At 46.1% G+C, this 20,487-nt stretch overlaps 3 protein-coding genes, 1 long non-coding RNA gene and 1 pseudogene across 4 annotated transcripts; 4 read left to right on the top strand and 1 right to left on the bottom strand.

The window, feature by feature from the left end:
* Positions 1–471: 471 nt before the first annotated feature.
* Positions 472–2,352, top strand: LOC112889164. Its single transcript, XR_003228029.1, has 3 exons — positions 472–791; positions 892–1,018; positions 2,010–2,352. It is a non-coding gene; the product is annotated as an uncharacterized LOC112889164 (long non-coding RNA).
* Positions 2,353–5,103: 2,751 nt separating this feature from the next.
* Positions 5,104–6,192, top strand: LOC112878715. Its single transcript, XM_025942925.1, has one exon. The coding sequence runs from the start codon at positions 5,347–5,349 to the stop codon at positions 5,779–5,781; it is 435 nt and encodes a 144-aa protein (XP_025798710.1). The 5' UTR covers positions 5,104–5,346; the 3' UTR covers positions 5,782–6,192.
* A 1,464-nt stretch (positions 6,193–7,656) lies between these two features.
* LOC112898928 lies at positions 7,657–9,655 on the top strand (annotated as a pseudogene).
* Positions 9,656–10,162: 507 nt separating this feature from the next.
* Positions 10,163–18,203, bottom strand: LOC112885725 (presequence protease 1, chloroplastic/mitochondrial). The gene is made up of 19 exons (XM_025951356.1): positions 17,755–18,203; positions 17,166–17,346; positions 16,813–16,987; positions 16,589–16,721; positions 16,415–16,485; positions 15,745–15,828; positions 15,316–15,406; positions 14,661–15,181; positions 14,404–14,568; positions 14,099–14,317; positions 13,194–13,321; positions 12,904–13,093; positions 12,651–12,734; positions 12,474–12,571; positions 11,917–12,181; positions 11,650–11,812; positions 11,296–11,476; positions 10,801–10,872; positions 10,163–10,686 (listed from the first exon to the last, which is right to left on the bottom strand). The coding sequence occupies exons 1-19, from the start codon at positions 18,044–18,046 to the stop codon at positions 10,545–10,547; spliced, it is 3,255 nt and encodes a 1,084-aa protein (XP_025807141.1). The 5' UTR covers positions 18,047–18,203; the 3' UTR covers positions 10,163–10,544.
* Positions 18,204–18,762: 559 nt separating this feature from the next.
* LOC112891105 lies at positions 18,763–20,278 on the top strand. The gene has a single exon (XM_025958042.1). The coding sequence runs from the start codon at positions 18,898–18,900 to the stop codon at positions 20,098–20,100; it is 1,203 nt and encodes a 400-aa protein (XP_025813827.1). The 5' UTR covers positions 18,763–18,897; the 3' UTR covers positions 20,101–20,278.
* The last annotated feature ends 209 nt before the right edge of the window (positions 20,279–20,487 follow it).

Genomic DNA, 20,487 nt, shown 5'->3' with positions numbered 1-20,487 from the left:
CGGCGGCGGCGGGCTGCTCGCGCCGCCCACTTTCCCGCCGGAGACGTTCTTCTCAGCAGGGAGGGCCACGCCCTCCTTTGCCGCGCTTCTCCCACCTCGCAGCTGCAGTCGCAACCTCCCGAAAGCGAGCGAGGCCTCCGCACGGGGCGCTTCCGCGGTCTCGCCAGCCGCAAGGGTCGCAGTTCGCTGACGAGGCGAACCGAGCAGCGTCCACGGTTGGCGCTGGTAAGCTTCTCACTGGAGAATCCGGAGCCATGGCCATCCCTTCCGCTTTGTACCACCAGGCGCACCACCAGCAGAGCAGGAAGGCAAAGTTCATGCTTTTAACTTTCCAAAAAAAAAAAGTTGATGCTTTCAACTGCATCGGCGATCGAGAGTAGCCTGCGCATTGGTCATTGGTGTCGGTCACGCGGTGCGGCGGTCGTGCGAGGTCGAGACGGAGCAATGTCGCGTCGGTAGGGATGGCGGCGGCCGCGGAGGCAGCGCCATGGCGAGGGGCATAAAGCGGGCGGTGTCGTTCTTACCGTCGTGTCACTGTGGCCGTCTGCCTCGGCAACCTCGTCGCCGCGCTTCTCGTGCTCGTCCTCATTGCCCCCGCCTCCTTCGCCCCGATAGCTCCCAACCGCGAGTGGAATCTCTCGCCGACCGCCGCGCTTGCATCTTTCTTTTTTCCTTTGATCTGATTGAATTGATCTTAACTTCAGGCGGCGATACACGGAGGAGTAGATTAAAAGGGTGGAGGAGTCGATCGGGATTCGCCGCGAGGCTAGCCTGTCGAGCTCGTGCAGGCGGTACATAGTGGATAGCCCTTGTATATTTAATAGATTTTTGGTTGATTAATTCTCAGTACTGCAATCTAATCCACTAAAATTCTTGATGCTAAATCTGCAGAAGGTTTCTGCGCGAGAGGAGAAGCCGCGGAAGGAGCTGCCACTGGTGCTGAAGCAGAAGATCTCGTATGATACTGTACGGCGGCTGCAGTACTTGGGGGGTAACGGCAGCCTTGCAGAGCAAAGAGGTATTCCGCTTAGTGCTACCATTTTATGTTCTAGACAGGGCATTTTCTATACTACACGTACTTAGACTAAATGCATATCTTATCCTGCTCTTCATCGCCCACTTGGCATCCATTTGAGCGAAGGGTCAATTTTAAGCACACCGTTGATGCATTCAGTTGATAACTGAAAAAACTTCTCAAAATTACTCAGTGCTTATCAGTGATAATTGCAGTTGTGACTCATGCTAAATGCTTCTTACAAGTGGCCCTGGTTACTTTGTTGACTGGCTCTTTGAACATAAAGAGATTATGAATTAGCCTTCAAGCAAAAACTTCGTAAAATTACTCAGTGCTTATCAGTGCTATTCAAATTGGAGTACTAACTGTATGGAATTAAGGAGATATTTGTGTATTCCTTCCCAAGCTGAAGAGCACTGTACTTTGCATAATTAGTTGCAAGTGATTCGAATAGTAGAAGCGAAAAATAATGTGTTGCAGGACATGTAACATGTAGTCATTAGCTTTGATTGTGAAACTCACTGAAGCTTCTGCACTCATAACGTGCAGTTTTTCTTGTTGCAATTTTTACCTAGTCTGGATAATAAGCTAGGATGATGTATGGACAAGTTAGTGGCATATTAGTTTACATTCGTAGCTTTATGCTGAGCCATTTGTCTGTGCTTGGCTGCTTCTTTATCTTAGCTATTCTTTGTAAAAATCTCTCTAGTTACGATAAGAATCAATTTTTTCTCTTATTATATTTGAAAGAAAATGTTTCTGTTATGCTTTATCATGCATAAGTCTGGTTTAGGATTGTATGGTCGTATTGCAGTACTAATGGATAGTTTGATAACTAAGGTTTTCACGTTAGGGTTGTTTTTCCCCCAAGGACAAATATCTGTTCAACCATATGCTCACTTTTTATAGAATTTATCATGTGGGAGCACATGAAAGAAAGTTCGTTTCCCTGGCAATATATCTCACGCACGATGTTTTATGCTGTTCCTTGCAGGCTGACCACCCCAAACTGAACTTCAAAGACAAGTATTCAGAGTCATACAGAGACGCTCATCCCACCGCTCCTGTTGTTGTGCCATGGATGTCTGGTGTCATCAGTGCATTAGCAAGTCTCCCAGCAGCTCAATTGATATTCGTGCTAGTGCAAATGCAACCTCAACACAGCCATACAACTTTTTTTTCCCGCCCACTATACCGCTTAGTTTTCTTCTTCTTCTTTCTGACCTAGCCTGTACGATGTAAAATGTAGCTTTGTCGACCTGGGAGATACTGTTTTTGAGGGATAATGTTTTAGTACAATTGGAGTTGGTGGTGATCATCTCAATTTAGAAACTCCAATTGGTCACATGTGAATTGTACTAAAACATTATCCCTCAAACCGCATTATCCCTCAAACCGCAGCAGTTGTTTTTGAGGGATAATGTTTTAGTACAAACCGCAGGAAGCAAAGTATTCCAATTGATCGCTTTGCTTCTAATATTAGAGATGAAGTTAGAAGGGCTTTCATAGTTAAAGGTCCGACTCAACCAATTGGTCATAATTTTTCCAAATCAAATGATAAAAGGAGCTTTCAAAAACATTGGTTTAGGCAACATACTTGGTTGGAATATAGTTTGCAGAAGAATAAGGCTTATTGCTTCTATTGCTACCTTTTTAAACATGATCGAATGGATGATAAGTTTTGTTATGATGCATTCACAAAACTTGGCTTCTCACAGTGGAGGAATGCTTCCTTGGCATTTTCCAAACATGTTGGTGGGTCTAGTAGCATACACAATGTTGCAACAACAGCATTTCATGATTTTGCTAACCAAAGGTCAAGTATAAGACATAAGGTTTCAAGTTATACTAGAGATGCATTGGTTAAATATGAGACTCGATTGGAAGCGTCCTTAAGTATTGTAAGTTATCTAGCATTGCAAGGTGAGCCATTTCGGGGACATGACGAGTCTGCTACTTCTTTGAATAAGGGAAATTTTTTAGAATTTCTTGATTGGTACAAACAAAGGAATGAGGAGGTCAGACAAGCTTTTGATGAGTTGTGTCCGAAAAATGCCAAAATGACTTCTGGAACAATTCAAAAAGAACTTGCAAACTGTTGTGCAGAGGCAGTCACAAAGGCAATAAAGGAAGAAATGGGGGACTGTCTATTCTCTGTTCTTGTTGATGAATCCCGTGATATATCGGTCAAGGAACAAATGGCTATAGTTGTGAGATTTGTCAACAAAAAAGGAGAAGTAATAGAAAGATTTTTGGGTATCAAGCATGTCAAGGACACAACATCAGAATTATTGAAGAAAGCATTGGTTGAGATGTTAAGCGATCATGGATTAGTTGTTGCAAGGCTTCAAGGGCAGGGGTATGATGGTGCTTCTAATATGAGAGGAGAGTTTAATGGTCTTCAGAAATTGATTCGTGATGAGAACCCATTTGCTTTCTATATACATTGCTTTGCTCATCAGTTGCAATTGGTAGTTGTTGCTGTCTCAAAATGTTGCTCATCTCTTGAGGATTTCTTCAACTACGTGACATTGATTGTGAGTAGTACTAGTGCTTCTTGCAAAAGGAAGGATTTACTGCTTCATAAGCATCGCTTAACTCTCTTGTCTAAGTTGGATAGTGGAGAAATTTCATCAGAAAGAGGTCTACAACAAGAAACATCATTGGCAAGACAAGGAGATACAGGATGGGGATCTCATTATAAGACTTTACTTCGTATTGAGTCTATGTGGGATTCAGTAATTGAAGTTTTAGAAATTGTGCATCAGGATGAGCGCAATCCATCGGGTGCAGGAGGCTTGGTGGAAAAAATGGAGTGTTTCAGCTTTGTATTTAACATGAAGATGATGTTGCAAATTCTCCGCATCACAAATGAGCTCTCTCTTCTCTTGCAAAGGAAGGATCACAATGTTGTTCAAGCTATGTCTTTGGTTGTTGATGTGAGAACACGTTTGCTTAATTTGAGAAGTGAAGGTTGGGAGCTATTATTTGAAGAAACTAAAGTATTTTGCCTTGCAAATAATATCCCAATACCAAATATGAGTGATGCTTTACCACGATATGGTCGGTCAAGGAAAGGTGGGAGAAACAATATCACTCAAGAGCATTATTATCGTGTTGATACTTTCTATACTGCTATAGATTCTATTATCACTGAGTTGGATCATCGCTTTAATGAGCTATCCTCGGAGTTGCTTGTGGGTTTTTCTTGTCTTGACCCAAGAAATTCATTCTCTAAGTTTGATGTGGATAAGCTTGCTCGGATTGCGAATATCTATCATGAGGACTTTTCTTTTGATGACTGTAAGACTATAAAAGATCAACTAAAAACTTTCATTATTCATGTGCGAAGAGTTGAAGAGTTCAAAGCTTGTTATGACCTTGCGAGCCTAGCAAAGACAATGGTTCATCTAGAGAGACATATTGTGTTTCCATTGGTGTATCGGCTTATTGAGTTGGCATTGTTATTACCAGTGGCAACTGCAACAGTTGAAAGAGCCTTCTCGGCTATGAAGATTATTAAGACAGAATTGCGCAATAAGATGACCGATGGTTGGCTAAATGACTTGATGCTGTGCTACATTGAAAGAGAAATATTCAAAGGACTTGATCTTCAACAAATAAAAAAAGGCATTTCAAAATAAGAAAAATAGGCAAATGCAATTGCCTAGGTCTCCTAGACCTAAGCGCAACTAGAGGTATACTTTATTCCTCTTTTTAAACATTCTTCACTTAAATATATCATTATTAACTCATTTTTATCTTTTTTGCAGATTTTTAATTGCTATATTGTAATTGATATTTGGCTATTATTTAACATGATCGCGTCATCACGATGACCTCTTGATAAGGTATTTTTTCGCTCTCATTTTAGTCTCATTTTACATTTGCTTGTTGCGAAAAACGTTTAAATTACGGCATGCATTTTTTTAGCTGTTATCTCGGCAACACCTTAATTTTTTTTCGTCCTCCGCCACTGGATTCATCTATTGGTGATCTTCCAACTTTACTGTGACTCTGATCGATGTTTGTACGATCATGAGTTGATAGCAATGCACACTTGTGATCTCGGGCTCATTATGAACAAGCTCTCGAGTCTCATACGACCCTGATGCCCCTGATTTCGGTTGTGTGGTGCGATTTCGACAGAGCTCCAGCACGAGTGGAGCACGGGCGCACGGCAGCGATACGCAAGAATCGGATCGGGGTCAGACCGTGCTTGGACTTGGTGCGCCGCACTTCGCGGTGGGTTCGGTTCATTTGCTGCCCAGATTCATCGCGTCTGACCTCCACGGCTCTTCTTCCTCATCGCTTACGCTACGCCACCAGCAATGTCAGGCGGCGGCGGGCGGCGAGGGTGGAGCCCCTTCGATGCGATCCGCAGCTTCCCGTCGACGCCGGAATCGCTCATGTCGCAGATCGACGCGGCCATCGCCTCCACGGAGTACGCTCACGCCTGCGCCCTCCTCGACCCCGCCTCCGCCTCCGCCTCCTCGCAGCCGCAGTCGCAGCCCACGCCCGGCGAGGGGGCCGCGGCCTCCCCTCCGGCCTGCTACGACGCGAGGGTCGCGGACGAGGCGTACCGTGCGGCGTGCGCGGCGCTGGGTGCGGGTCGGCCTGACGCCGCCGTGCGGTCGCTGCGGGTGGCGCTGGCGAGCTGCCCGCCGGAGAAGACCGCGGCCGTCGCCAAGGTGAGATCCATGCTGGCCATCGCGTCCGCCCAGCTGCACAAGCAGCAGCACCAGGCGCAGCTGAGCAGGAAGTGAGGCGCTGCTTCTCCATCGCTGCGGGATGCAGTGCAGATGTGATTAGATCTCGTCAAGACAGGATTTGATGCATTGATGTTCCAAGTTCAATGCGTTCTGTTCTAATTGCACCGGCAGCAAATTATAGGAAGGGAACTTGCTGTGTATCCGACTGCGATCTGCCGCCATCTGCCGCCAATCTAGATAGTCTCTGAGCTAGTTATTGCCCACAATCCATTTGAGCAAATCTCATCATCTCTTTCTCTTGTGCATATTGTGTCAGAATTACGTTGTTTGAGTACTGAGCTAACATGAGGAAGCACAGCTGAACTAGCAATCTAGCACACACTATTGTGCTGCGCTCATCACTCTGAGCTAGTTCGTCCAATTTTTTTTTTGAAGTAACTAGTTCGTCCAAAATTGCATGTGCAAGTGACCATTCTGCTGCTGTGATGGAGAGGGTGCTGTAGCCGTGTAAGCTGATGTTATATCAACAGAATTTGGCATTCATCTGCGGCGGGCAAAGGTTGAAAAAAAGCAATATCATGGCAGGTAATCCTGTAAGCGGATAAAGGAAAGCTGAATGATGTTCGGTTCATCGCCAATTTGCATTGCGTAGGTAAGAAATCCATCAGAAAAAAAAATGGAGAACAATATGCCAATCCATAAGCATGTGGTCTGGTCTCGGCTCACAATGACAGCCAAGGAATTGACCAAGATTCAGCTAATTTACATAGCCAAAGTTTGGGTCTCTGCAACAGATGTAGGCTGTATTACCAAGGTCTGATTATGCTATCCTACGAGTTGATCCGGGGACTGCTTTGTTAATTTGTTATGCAAAGGACAGCAACAGGCTGAGCAAGAGGCCATGAGACTGAACACAGAACACCACAGAAACAAGCTTGTATACCTGAATTCGCTCCACACGCATCTCTCTGTCTCTGCCTCCGTTCCCATCTCGCCTCTACCTCTTTTTTTTTTGAACGCTCCTCCTTCTAAGTCATTCACCGTTTCATTTTTCATCCCCACAGCAGCTTAGCCACACTCTTTCTTTGACGGCTTCACCTTCTGGCACGGCGAGTTGGGGAATGCAGGCTGCAGTGCAGATGTGACTAGATCTCATCAAGACATGATTTAGATGCATCGATGTTGCAAGTTAATGCATTATGTTCCAAACTTCCAATTGCAGCGGCCACAAATTATAGAAAGGGAACTTGCTGTGTGATCCCACTGCGATCTGCCGCAGGTCTAGATACTTCTAGGACGCCTACAGAATGAAAATCTCCCACAATCCATTTGAGCAAATCTCATGATCTCTCCTGCATATTCTGTCAGAAATAGAATTACATCTGATTTGTTTGAGCACTGGCACTGAGCATATTGCCACGATTGTGCTTCGCTCATCATTCTGAGCTCCTTTTTACCTCCAAAATTGCGTGGGCGAATCACCATTCTGCTGCTATGATGGAGAGGGAGCTTTCGCCGTGTAAGATGATGTTACATGGCCAGAATTTGGCATTCATCCGTGGCGGCAAAAGGTCGAAAAAATCAATATCAGGGTGAAGGATCCAGTAAGCAGATACAGGAAAGCTGGATGATGATCGGTCCATTGGAAATTAGCACTCGGGTAAGGAATCCATCAGGAAGATGGAGAACAGTATGCCAGTGTATAAGCGTGGGTTCTCAGCTCGGCTCGCAATGACAGCCAAGGAATTGACCAAGATTCAACTAATTTACAGGGCCAAAGTTTGAGTCTCGGCAAGAGATGCAAGTCTGATCATGTTATCCAACGAGGTGATCCCAGTACAATTTGTTGCGCAAAGGACAACAAGAGATGTTTTTCTGCCTCCATTCCCATCTCCTAATTGCAGATGAACTCAAAGAACACCTGACCTGCTTGCATACCGGAATCCGATCCGCACCCGTCTCTTCCTCCATTCCCATCTCCTCGCCTCCCCATCGGTCATTCACCATTTCATTCCGTCCCCCCAGCCACACCCTCTCCTCTACGGCTTCGTCTTCAGGCAAGGCAAAGGCTTCCACGGCGGGGACCATCTCGAATTACACCATCGCGGCAGCCACCAGCAATGTCAGGCGGCGGGGGGCGGCGAGGGTGGAGCCTGGTCGACGCGATCCGCAGCTTCCTGTCGACGCCCGAGTCGCTAATGTCGCAGATCGACGCGGCCATCGCCTCGACGGAGTACGCTCGCGCCTGCGCCTTCCTCGACCTCGACCCCGCCTCCGCCGCCGCCTTCTCGCAGCCGCAGCCGCAGCCCACGCCTGAGGGTCAGGGTGATGGGGGCGCGGCTTCCCCTCCGGCCTGCTACGACGCGAGGGTCGCGGACGAGGCGTACCGTGAGTCCATGTGGCGTGCGTGGCGCTGGGGGCGGGGCGGCCGGACGCCGCCGTGCGGTCGCAGCGGGTGGCGCTGGCGAGCTGCCCGCCGTTGAGCGTCGTACCCAAAATGAGGGGGTATTTGCAAAAGTTGGATCGATTATTTACACAAAACCCCCTAGATTGGATCACGATCCAAATCAGGTATGTATATGTAAATATTCGGATCGCGGTTACTGATCGCGATCCGATTCAGGGGGTTATGTGTAAATACTCGGATCGCGGATACTAATCGCGATCCGATCCAGGGGGTTTTATGTAAATATTTCATCTACTGCAACACCCATTGGACGGGCTACTCGCAGCCGTTGGATCTAATATGTAGAGTCAGGATTGAAGCGTTGGACCAACAGTTCAACGACCTCTGTCTTCCCGGGCTCCGGCGATTGCGGTGCCCACGTTTCCGGCCGGAGAAGTTCGTCTCTGCAGGGCCTTGTCCTTTTGATCCCTCCTTCGCTTTGCCCACTTCGCTCAGTCACAACCTCCGGAAAGCGAGCGAGGCCTGCGCACTGGGTGCTTCTGCGGTTCCGCCACAGCGAGCTACAACGCGAGGGGTCGCCGGTTGTTGGAGTCACTGGACGCTCAAACAAGTAGAATAGAGGATAGTGAGAGGTGAAATACAATGGACCGTGGCGAGAGACAAGCAGTATGCGCCCAAACACCCAACGCTCTGGTGTTGGTTCTTTTCTATTGCTTGCAGTTCATACAAACGAGCAGTATAAAGGTCGATATATAGCATGCAGCCTGGGCTCCCTTGGAGTATGTACTCCACAGCCTAGCTTTGCTGCTGATCCGCACGGCACCAAGCGCACGACGCGTCATGCTTGCGTATGACTCGCTACTGCCTCTAACGGATCACCACGACTCCCTAGCAGACTCTAAACTCTGACTCCGTACGCGGCAAGCTACACATGCATGCACCACGGCAAGCTACATCCGCACGCGACGCACTCACGCCTCCAGCTCTTGCTGCATGCACACAACCGCCGCGCGCACGCACGTGCCACCGAGCTCGCCGCCCACGTGCGCACGCACGCGCCGCCGAGCTACCTGTCAGCCGTGCACACACACGCTGGGTTTATTCCTAACACCGGTCGCTGATGAGGCGTACCGAGCAGCGTCCTCGGTTGGTATGGCCATGGCTTCCTCTTAGCAGCAGCGCAGCAGCACGAACACCACCAGCAGAGCAAGAAGCCAGATTCACCATGGATGCAGTTTCTTCTGCTTGGATATCGCTAATTAAACAGATGCACAACAATTTACGGCATGATTGGACAAATCCATTTTCACGATTGGAAATGTTAAGCGAAGCCTATTTGTACGGGCAGCGCTGGCGAGCTGCCCGTCGGAGAAGGCCGCGGGCGTCGCCAAGCCAGGTCTCCATGCTGGCCAATTGGCCATCGCGTCCGCGCTGCTGCACAAGCAGGCAGCAGCAACACCAGGCGCAAGCGGAGCAGGAAGTGAGGTGCTGCTTCTCGATCGCTGCAGGCTGCAGATGTGACTCGATCTCATCGGACATGATTACATGCACTGGTGTTTCAAGTTAATGCGTTCTGTTAAAATTGCAACGGCCGCAGATTATAGAAAGGGAACTTGCTGTTTCATCCGATTGCGATGTGCCGCACATCTAGATGCTACTGATTGCCTTCAGAATGGAAATCTCCCACGTTCCATTTGAGCAAATATCATCTCTTCTGCATGTTGTGTCAGAAATATAATTACATCTGACTTGTTTCAGCATTGATGTTACAAAATAAATGTTATTAGATTAATCATGTAATATATTTTCATACTAAATCTAATTGAAGACATAAATGTTAGTAATTTTTATAAATTTGATCAAACTTAAATTGTTTGCCTCCTCAGAAAGCAAGAGTTGCATTCTTTTAGGGACGGAAGAAGTATTTGTCTAACTTGATCAGGACGACAGAGATCATAGATAGCAAACTCAGTGTGATGGTAACCTAAACATTCGTCGAAAAAATTGTGTGATGGAAACAGGGTGTACTGAACATGGAAAACCATAAACAATTTCAGCAGATCTCATCTCCTCTTTCTATTCTGTCTGAATCATTGTGTACATCAGTACATCGACTTGTTTGAGCTCTGAGCTTACATGGGGAAACACAACATCGCTAAATATGAGAAATCTAGCATATACCAATGTGCTTCGCTCCTCGCTTTGAACTAATTATTGCCCCCTGAAAATTGCATGGGAAAGGAGAAGTCAGAATTCAGTTACAGCCATGGTTGAGGAGATGGTGCTCTCGCCATGTGTTCCATGGATACATTGTCAGGCTTGGCAGTCGTTGGTGTCTGGTGAAGGCCTGAAGTGGACATCTCGAAAAAACACCTCACGACTAATCCTGCAAAGGCAGGAGCGGAGGACCTCACAGGCACTTCTTTACTTCTGGGAATACCGGGTTTTCCTTATTTGCAGCTTCGACATCATCAGGTGATGCTACAGCAACAACAACCCCGGTGTCCTTGATGCTTTCGACTGCATCAGCAAACTCCTTGAAATCCTTCAGGCTGCCACCAGAGAAATAACACAATCAATGTTCCTCGTGTAGCAAACATCACGCTTGAGAATTGGACAAGCAGAAAAAACGATGTCTATGATGCTTGTATCGTGGACTTGCTTACCTTGTTGATAGTATCTCTTCACGTCTTTGCTGGCGTTCCTCGTCGGTGATGCCCAGCAAATATCGCATTAGACTGAAAAAAGGTGGTGTGCACGTTTAGTAAAATCACATATTTATTGTGCTATGAAACCAAACCAAATAAAGAAAAGTTTAGCATGCTCATCGTATTTCCATAAAACACAGTAATATAAAAGGAAGAAATGCATCAGAGACATTCATAGTAGCATATCTACTAGATGTTTCCAAAGACCATGGTGCACCAATAGCTGGATCTATATCCCCCAAGAAAATTCAGTTAATTTAATTCACATTTTCAAGCTTGGGCCTACTGCAGTGAAGGCTACGTCACAGCCAATGTTGCTGGGCTGTACTGCCCATGAATAGGCCTATGAGTGACAAGACAGCTGGTTTACAGTACCACCAATAAGGCATATCATCAATTATTGGTTGATTTGTGCTGTACGAGAGTATGCAGCACAAACAGAGGTTTACATACCTGCTGTAACCTTTAGCATCAGGTAGCTGGTAGGCGTCAACATCGCCTATGGTTCCAATAATAGCTTTTGTGAGCGCATCATCATCCATTTCTAGCTCTCTAAGGAATTTTGCCGTCTCATCATAGACCTCTAGCGTTTTCAGCAAGTTTGGATCACGATATGACAAATACGAGAACACTCCTGCAACAGTAAATAGTTTTAGCATTATGTGAATAATTTACCCTGGAGAAAGTGCCATGCTTATATCCAATAAATAGAAAAGGGCAATGGGACATACACTTTTCTACTGTTTTACCTGTTATTTGGGAAAAAGTTGAAACAACATGTCAAGAAACAGGACAGAATAGAAGTACCTGAATGGGTGTCAAAATCACAAAAACCTCCATATGCGCCACCGCTAACTCGAACACGGTCCCATAACCACGTATTGCTTATGTGCTTTGAGATGACATAGGCACTTCCATTGAGCTGGTATCCACTTTGGTAAAGGTTGCCAGCTTTTCCAACATAATTTACCTTAAACAATAGATAAAATAATATTGAAAATTTACTGTACCAAATTCCATTGAGGAATAATCTCTCAATTATTGCTGTAAGCCATTCAGACTAATAGCCCTTACCTGAGTTGGGACAACGATGGCTTCATTAACAGACGGTAGTCGAGAAACCCATGGATCACTTACAAGGGATGGGCTACTTGGTAGTGAATCAAGAAACTTGGCAATATGTTGGCTTGATTTTTCAAGATTTTTCCAGTCACTTGTTAGGTTGATCAAGCAACCATTCTTGGAAAAGAGTGATTTTCTTATCTCCTCAAGTGAAGATGATATGCTGTCCCAGTCTTGATCAATCTTAGTTTCCAGTTCCCGCAGATACTCAAGATAACTGCCAATAGCAGCATACAGATAAATGAATATCTCAACACAGTAGCATGTTGAGAAAAAAAATATAGAGGCTACTTTCTTACAAATGGCCTATCAAAGCACTAAAAGACAAGTCCTTCACGCAAAAGAAAGAAAAAAGAAGAATAAACCAAGAAACCGTATCATAGTGGTAACCTACAATAGGCTACAGCAGAGTAATGCAATATGCCTACGAGGTAGTAGTTATAAATTCCACTGCAGGAGCCAGCTGACTTGACAATCTGCATATATGCATATACCATAAAGAATCTTACCTAACACCACCCAGTTGTTCACCAATCCATCCAGCTGCATTTAACTTAGCGTCCATTCTAGCAGCTGCTATGCCATGGCCACTGCCCCTCAATCGATTCTGTATTGGACAAATCATTACATGAACACATCAAAGGCATGTTTATGGCAATTTAAACACAATGATGATAGTTTAGTACCTCCATTCTTGCTTTACTTTGAGAAACAAACTGCTTGAACCTCTGTTGTTCTGTGAACTGAACATCTTGAAGAATGGTGTACATCTGAAATAAGAGAAAATTGTTTAGCTCCCTTATGCAAATATGCGAGCAGCGATTTCATGACAAGATCAGTTCTCATGCAAGTTAACAGATTAAGCACCAAGCATGTATTCTGCACCCTAGCATTCCCTTTGCCATATATAAACTATATAGAACATTAGCAAAAGCATACCAGATTAAACAAATCTTCTACTCGTGGCGCCATTGCCTTTCCCCGAACGATGATGCGAGTAAGAGGATCTTCTTTACCCCTAACTGACGATGTGAATGGGTAAACTGATATGCCTCCAGTTTTTCTTCCAATTAATTGATTAAGTTGCACAAAGTCCATGTCTTTTGTGCCCATCTCCAGCAAGGATTGGCTGGCACACATGCTCGTAGTTAGTTCAAATTCAAATGCCACACATACTATACAGCAAATCTTCATGATAAATCAACAACAATATCAATCAACCAGCTCACCAGAACAATGGTAACAACTGTAGGTGCTCTTTCTTCATTGAACCCATGTCAAATACAACTTCAGAGTAGACAACATCATTGGTGAAGAGATCGTGTTGCAAAACCTTGACACCATTTATCTCTCCAACCTGCATATATGCATATGCCATTTATGGTCATTTTTCTAGTATAGCTAAAACAATAAAAGGAAGAATGCTAAAACTATATAACCAACTAAGGAACAACAAAGGCAGCAGTACTAATTATTTAAACGTTCATAGCTCTAACATCATCAACCATCCAATACGTATTCCGAGGAAAAACATTTTGCCAGTAAATAGAGTAGCATTCAGCCCAGCCAATTTGAGGGACAAGTTAGGAGCTGCCTAGATGGATATCTCTTCCCTTCCCCAGCAAAGCAATTAGTCTTACCATGAGCAAGGAGGCTATTTGATATGCAGAACTTTGGCTGGTAAAAAATAATTTTTTCCTAGCAAATTTGGCCTACCTGACAAAAAAGACTCTCTTAATTTCACATCTTCACCACATAGTCAAATTAACCCTTCTAGGTGAAAGTTTTGAGAAGTGGGGACCAGGAAGATTCACATCCTAGTTAAATTTTCTTGTTACAAGATGTGGCAGCAAGTTCTGTCCAGTATATGTAACTCTGGTTAAGACTAAATTTTTCAAAAAAAAGTTTACATTTTAGCTTATTGCACTAAGTTGGCCAGACTGCTGATTTCAGGAACTACTTGGATAACTTCACTAGGGACAATTCAAATGTATCATTAGGCTAGTTTCATGACTTTTTTAAAGCTCTGATGGAGCCAGAGCTTTTGGCTAAACTGGCATCAGAGTTCCAACTGAGGTAAAATAAATCCAGAATACTGGGCCAATTATGTCATAGTTGCAAGACAAGGAAATACCTCTATTGGTATATGAATAGGCTTTTTCGGGATATCTTGCAATGATAAACTAGGGACAGCCTTGAGAGCCTCTGGAGGATCTGGTGTTTCTTGTTTCTCCTTTAGCTCCTTTGTAGCACGTGCCAACTCTGCAAGATCCTCCTGAGTCATTCTAGCTTTCACTTGTTTTAGAATTTCCCTCTCAGCTGCTTCATCACGTGATGCTTTCTCTGGATCAGGCTGCATATTAAAGGTTAAATTTAAAGTATATCTGAAGCATAAAGAAAACTCTATCACGAATCTGAAGTGAGAAGTCCTCTGCTGACCTGCATTTCAACTGTGACACGATGTGCATTCTTCAAAATAAATTTTTCAATGAGTGGTGAGAAAACAGCTTTTGATCCCTCCCCTGCAATGCGTGCTTTCAATTCTTGCAATGGCTGTTCATATTTCAGAGGCTCAAAAGGGTCCATATCATATATCCATTTGGCCTGCAATTTTTCGTGAAGTTGAAGATATTACATGGGTATGTTGAAACATATGCCTGTTCTTAAAATGAAAGTCATGAAATAGTTATTCATACAATCGAGCGAAGCATGAGTGATAAGCCTCGAGGGAATGATCCCGTATTGTTCTCCCTAAGAGCAAATTCGATTGTGTTCATAGAAGCCTCCACTGCGTCTGATGCAAAACCTTCTTCTGCCAAATTCTTCAAAGTTTGCATAACCAACTCTTCAACTTTTTGAATGTTATCCTCTGATACACCTTTCAGGCCAATACTAAATTGTGGTTGAAGGAGCTCATCCTCAACACCACCACCCACTATAGCATCTCCTAAACCACTTTCAAGAAGAATCCGTCTAAGTGGTGAAGCAGGAGTCCCCAGCAATAGATGATCCAGGAAACCAAGTGTAAGCTCAGTTTCTACATCTAGTGGCTCCTCTGATAACAGCCAATTAATGCACACCATATATTTCTTTGTTAAATCGCCTTCTTCACCAGCAGGGAACTTCTCTATGACCCTCACTGGTTCTTTGAATAGCCTCTGTGGCCAAACCTTTGATTCATTAGGAGCAGTGCTGGCTTCAAATTGGTCAAAGTATTCTACAGAAGAAAGGGGTAGGAAAAGGACATAAGTTTTAAGAGGGTAAGAAAAAGGAAAGCTTGGAGCATCATGAAAAGATGGTTCAAGGAAAACAAGCATGTAATAAGATGAGCCTCCTAGATTTGCAACTTACCACTTAGAATGCGCAGCCTCTCTTTTGGGTCATCATCACCATAGAACCAGATCCTCGCATTGCTCGGATGATAATACTTACTGTGGAACTCCTGGGCACAAGGCATACAAAAAAATGTGAAAACTAAATTAACAACTAAGAATCTAAAAAGCTTAATGCTACTCCAAAATATAGAAACATTTTTTTGGTGGAGCTATAATGAAATCAGGTGCGCTGATCTAGCACTTGATCTTTATAATTTTAGCAAAAAATACCAATTATTGAAACCCCTAATTATAAAAGAGTAAAAGGCCCTTGCTGGCCCAAGCAATAGCTAACAGCTCAAAAGATACCATGAAGTACTCTGTTGCTGGTACAGAGCATATAATAGCAAATGGCAAAGTAATCAATAAAGAAAATCCCAAATTTGGATCCAGATTAAGATCAAACCTTGAATTCTTCAAAAGTAAGCTTTGGGATTTCATTTGGGTCCCCGCCACTATCGACACCATATGTGTTCTCAGGGGAAAGTGCCTGCAGAAGGTTCCAAAATGTTAAGCATTCTACTTCTACCAACTGGCAAAACACTATCATGACTATGAAAAAATGTCTTAGGGATCTCGAAAGAATGGCAAAAGCAGGTATCCAGACCTATTAGCACAAATGAATAAACCAGGAAAGAATCCGTCAATGAGGCATACACTAAAAATAAAGTTACTGCTCCCTAATGTACTAAAGTTTAAAATAAACCCAGCTGAAACAAGAAGCAAAATGAATATCAGAAAAATGCAACATCCCTGGACCCAGGTTCATCGCAATGCTTAGTTAGGCAAGGGGGTCGATAATACCCAAGTCCGGATCTGGTTGAAGATAATGACACAGTACAGAAATTAACAAAAAAATTCAACTAATCTATAGGGTCAAAGTTTAAACTCAGCAATAAATGTAGACTGTAAAAAAGGGCCTGATCATGTTAGGCCCTCCACAAGGAGATCTCAGGGCAATATCACGCAAAGTACAATAAGAGATGTAATTGCATTCTCCAAAAAGCTTATCAACTCGAACACAAGAGGCAAAGAGATTGAAGTCTTGAACAAGTGAAACAGAACAATTAATTTACCTGCTGGGATACACGTCCCATTATGTTATCGGGTTGAGAGTAAACTCCTTTCATCTCATTGAAGACAACACCTAAAGTGAAAGATTGAACGATCATATCCAAATACTTTTTGGAGGACAAGTAACCTCACATATAAATGTTCTTGCTCCATTGGGTTAGAATTAATAACCAAACCTTTGTACGTTATCTCTTCGGCAGGGTTGTCAAGCTCATAGTGCCAACCTTCTTGTTGAAATGTTTGGAAATCCTCCACACATTTAGGGAAAAAGACAGCATCAAGGTATACATCTACCAGGTTGTAGAAATCCTGGAAAGCAATCAAATGTGCGATGACGATGTTAAATAAAGAGTTAACTAGCGCAAATGACTGAATCATATTTGCGGCCATTAGGTATTACCTTAGTGTTTGTTGATGCAACTGGATAACATGTCCGATCAGGATATGTGAATGCATTCAGGAATGTATGCAAACTTCCTTTTAGGAGCTCAACAAATGGTTCTTTCAAAGGGTATTTTCTTGATCCACAGAGAACACTATGTTCAAGGATGTGGGGTATACCAGTCGAGTTTTTCCTGGTAATAAAAAGATAATTCTTTAAAACACCACAGTAAGCTTACATGCAATGATTCTTTACTTTTATCTATGTGGAGGACTGAGTAGCTAATTTTTGGACAAATCCCGTGTGAAATGAAAACAGCATACTAATGTACCATCAACAAAACAAAGAAAACAAGGACTAGATTCACTTACGGAGGGGTCCGGAAAACAATGCCAAACACTTTATTCTCATCATCGTTTAACACGGACATCACTTCAGCACCCGTCTTCTTGTGCTTGTAAAGAACAGCAGTTGATTTGCACTCGTCTATAATCTGTTCAGAGACCTTTTCAAATCCGAGCTTTGCAGCATACTCATGCACATCATCTGTATCTGCTTATGTCAGAAGAATGAGGTCACACTCTTGATAAAAAAATATAGCCTTGATTTTTCAAATAGCAGAAGTATGTAGTTTCAATGATGGCTCCCATTACAAGTAGTGTATTATCAGATTCAGCTGCCTCATGTCAAAATTATGAGCAAAACAACATAGCAAATGTGCAGTTTGTATGATAAAAAAAATAATGTTAAGACCTGAATGGTACACAAAAGGAAATCCCGGCATACACTAGCCATCACAATGAACCTTTTACATCTATATTCCAAATCAACTATGTGCTTCTAAGCCATCCAATACATTGCTTCCTTTTGCTTCGGCAATTGCAAGTAAAACAGCACACCTCGTTACCCTTTCCACTACTGAATACTGATAAGGTCGAACAGAAGCAGTTATCTTCTCACCATAGGGCACAGGAGAGGGCGAGGTAGAGACGGCGGGCGCGGACAGCCTTCGCGCGAGCCGTGGCGTGGCGGCCGGCCAGTACCGCCCGGAGCAGTGCAGCGGCGCAGCCGCGGCCAGGAATCGTGCGCCGCCGCCGGGCAGCGACGAGTAGCCGCGCGCCGGGAATGAGGACGGCAACGGCCGGCGCGCCAAGGACGAGGAGGCGGCTGCGGGGACGACGGCGGGCCTGCCCCCGCGGCAGCGGTGTAGGAGGCGGCGGCCTGAGGTGCGGAGCAGCGCCACCCGCTCCATGCCGCAGGTGTCCAGCTTTGCCGGTGTGCCTCTACCCTCTAGGAAGGAAGTCTGGATTGGAGTTGGAGGGGAGGGGGCTGAGGGGCGGCGACGTGGCGGCGTAGCTTGTTGTGATTAGGCTTTCGGTTCCTGGGCTTTTTCGGTCGCGAGGTTTTGCTTGGGCTTAAAGAAGGTGAAGACTGAAGAGAGAAGAAGAGAAAAAAAATCTTCGATTTTTGCCGGACCCTTTTCAGTTTTTTATGGTGGATTTTTGGATGGCTGGGATTGTTTGATGGAATTTCGTGTGGTTGATGGTGAGTTGGTGTGAATTGTGGTACACGCAAAGCGTGTTGCAAATTTTGGCGTATGTGGACGTGTCTTCAGCATGGACATTGGACTATAGGAGAGGTGTGGTAGAGTTTTGCAAGTCTGTCTTGGGCGTTCTGGAAGTAGAGCTTTTCGTTTGATGTTTTTATTCTTCCGTCCTCAGAAATTTTTATTTAGCAGAAAATCCCATTTGACCCTGTAACGGTCTCATGGACGACATGTCAGTTTCAGCTTAGAAGCTGGACACACTATCTCTCTGGACTGTGTAATTTCTAAAAAAAAATATTTGGAGTTGGGCTTTTCACACCCAAATGCAGTTAGCCCATTCTGAGTAGCTGGCCCATGGGCCGCCGAATTCCCTCTCGTTCTGTTTAGTTGACTAGAAAAACGAAACCAACCTAATTGGCAACAATTCCTCCTCACCATTAGTCTCCGCCACGTTCATATCCACGGCTCGCTCCGCTTCCCTTCCTTTGTGGCTTCCCTCTCAAAATCTCCTCGCCGCGACGCGCATTTCCAGAGGCGAAGGCGAGGCCAACGTCGCGATGGAGCTCATCACGCCGCCGCCGCAAGAATTCCTGGTCGGCAGCGCATCCGCCGGCGCCTACACCCCAAAGTCCGCGATCATGAACCCGTTCGCCTCCGGCGACGAAGTGGCGGCGAGCAACCCGTTCCTGGCCACGGCGGTGACCGCGCCCCCCTCGCCCAACCCGTTCGAGCACCTCCCGCCCGGCGCCTCCGACGCTGACCCCTTCGACCTCTTCCAGCACTTCACCAGCGCCCCCGCCAGCCCCGCGCGGGCCGCCGCCATATACGCGCAGTTCGACAGCGTCGACGGCGGCGGCGGCGGCAAGGTCGACGGCGACGCGGGTTTTCAGCCCCGCGTGTCCTACTCCACGGTCGCCTCCACCGTGCCGTTCAACTGGGAGGAGAAGCCGGGGAAGCCGAAGCCCGAGTTCGCCAGCGTGGCCGCCGTGACGGTGGAGGGAGGCGAGGTGGACGACACGGACTTCGACTTCGGCGTCCTCCTCGACAAGGCCGCGCAGGCGCAGGAACTGACGACGGCCGACGAGCTCTTCGACGAGGGAAAGATACGCCCTCTGAAGCCACCGCCGCGCTTGCTCGAAGGCGGCAGCGTCGGATCGTCGCCACGGTCGGCGAGGTCCGTGATGTGGTCTCCCCGGCTGCGGCGGAGCCTTGTCAGGCCCGGTGGCGCCGACTTCGACCCGTTCGCGGCCGCTCTGGCGAAGGCAGCCAACGCCCCCTCCCCTCTTGGCGCTGGCAGCAAAGACGACGTGAGCGGCGTCGAGTTAGCCTCGTCACCGGAGAACCCAGCAGACCCTGCCACGACGGCGACCTCCACTCCCCCGACCTCGACCAATGGCCGAAGGAAGAAGTGGCGGCTCAGCGACCTGCTCCTGTTCCGGAGGGTATCAGGCAAAGGCCGCGACGCCGGCAACATTAGCAGGGACCCGGTGTTCAAATACGCACCGGTGCAACAGCTTGGCACGCCGGTGAAGACGGCGAGCTCAGGACCCGCGGCTGCCGAAGGAGAGGTCTCATCGAGCAAGCACAAGAAGCAGAGCAAGAAGGCGGCACCAGAGGGCGGCCTGCAGCTGCCGCACCGGCAGGGCATGATGGGGTGCGTCCGGCTGCACCCCGGCCTGCACCGGCTGGCCAAAGGGTTCCACGGCCACTCGGCGCACCTCGGCGCCCGCGGCACCGCCAGGTCGGCCATGAAAGGGTAAAAGTTTCTTGGAAGAAGAATGGTGGACGTTTTTCCGTATGCATTTCCTTCGCAGTTCCGTGAGACAGTGTACAATTCGATTCATTTTTCTCCATTTTGTTTGCCCTTTTGGTGTACTATGCCCCGATGTATGATGATGATGATAGAAGAGATTATCCAATAACACGCAGTTAATTGGCCACCGCTCCTCCTCCTCCTCCTGCTGCTGCTGCTGCAATGCTTAAGAACATGCTCTCGATATTATGATGATCAGCAACACCCAGCGGCGCCCGAACTTGCAGAATGCGGCGGCTAGCCGGAGCGCGGTAAGGTCGCCGGCGCTAGCGGCCCCCGTCTCCCACTCCGTGGCATAATGCCGTTGTTAGATGATACACTGACGTAGTCTGAA

This window comes from Panicum hallii, chromosome 1, assembly GCF_002211085.1.
Source record: "Panicum hallii strain FIL2 chromosome 1, PHallii_v3.1, whole genome shotgun sequence".
Classification (NCBI taxonomy): domain Eukaryota; kingdom Viridiplantae; phylum Streptophyta; class Magnoliopsida; order Poales; family Poaceae; genus Panicum; species Panicum hallii.
The sequence above is the reverse complement of the archived record's forward strand: the minus strand, read 5'-3'. Positions and strand labels throughout refer to the sequence as shown.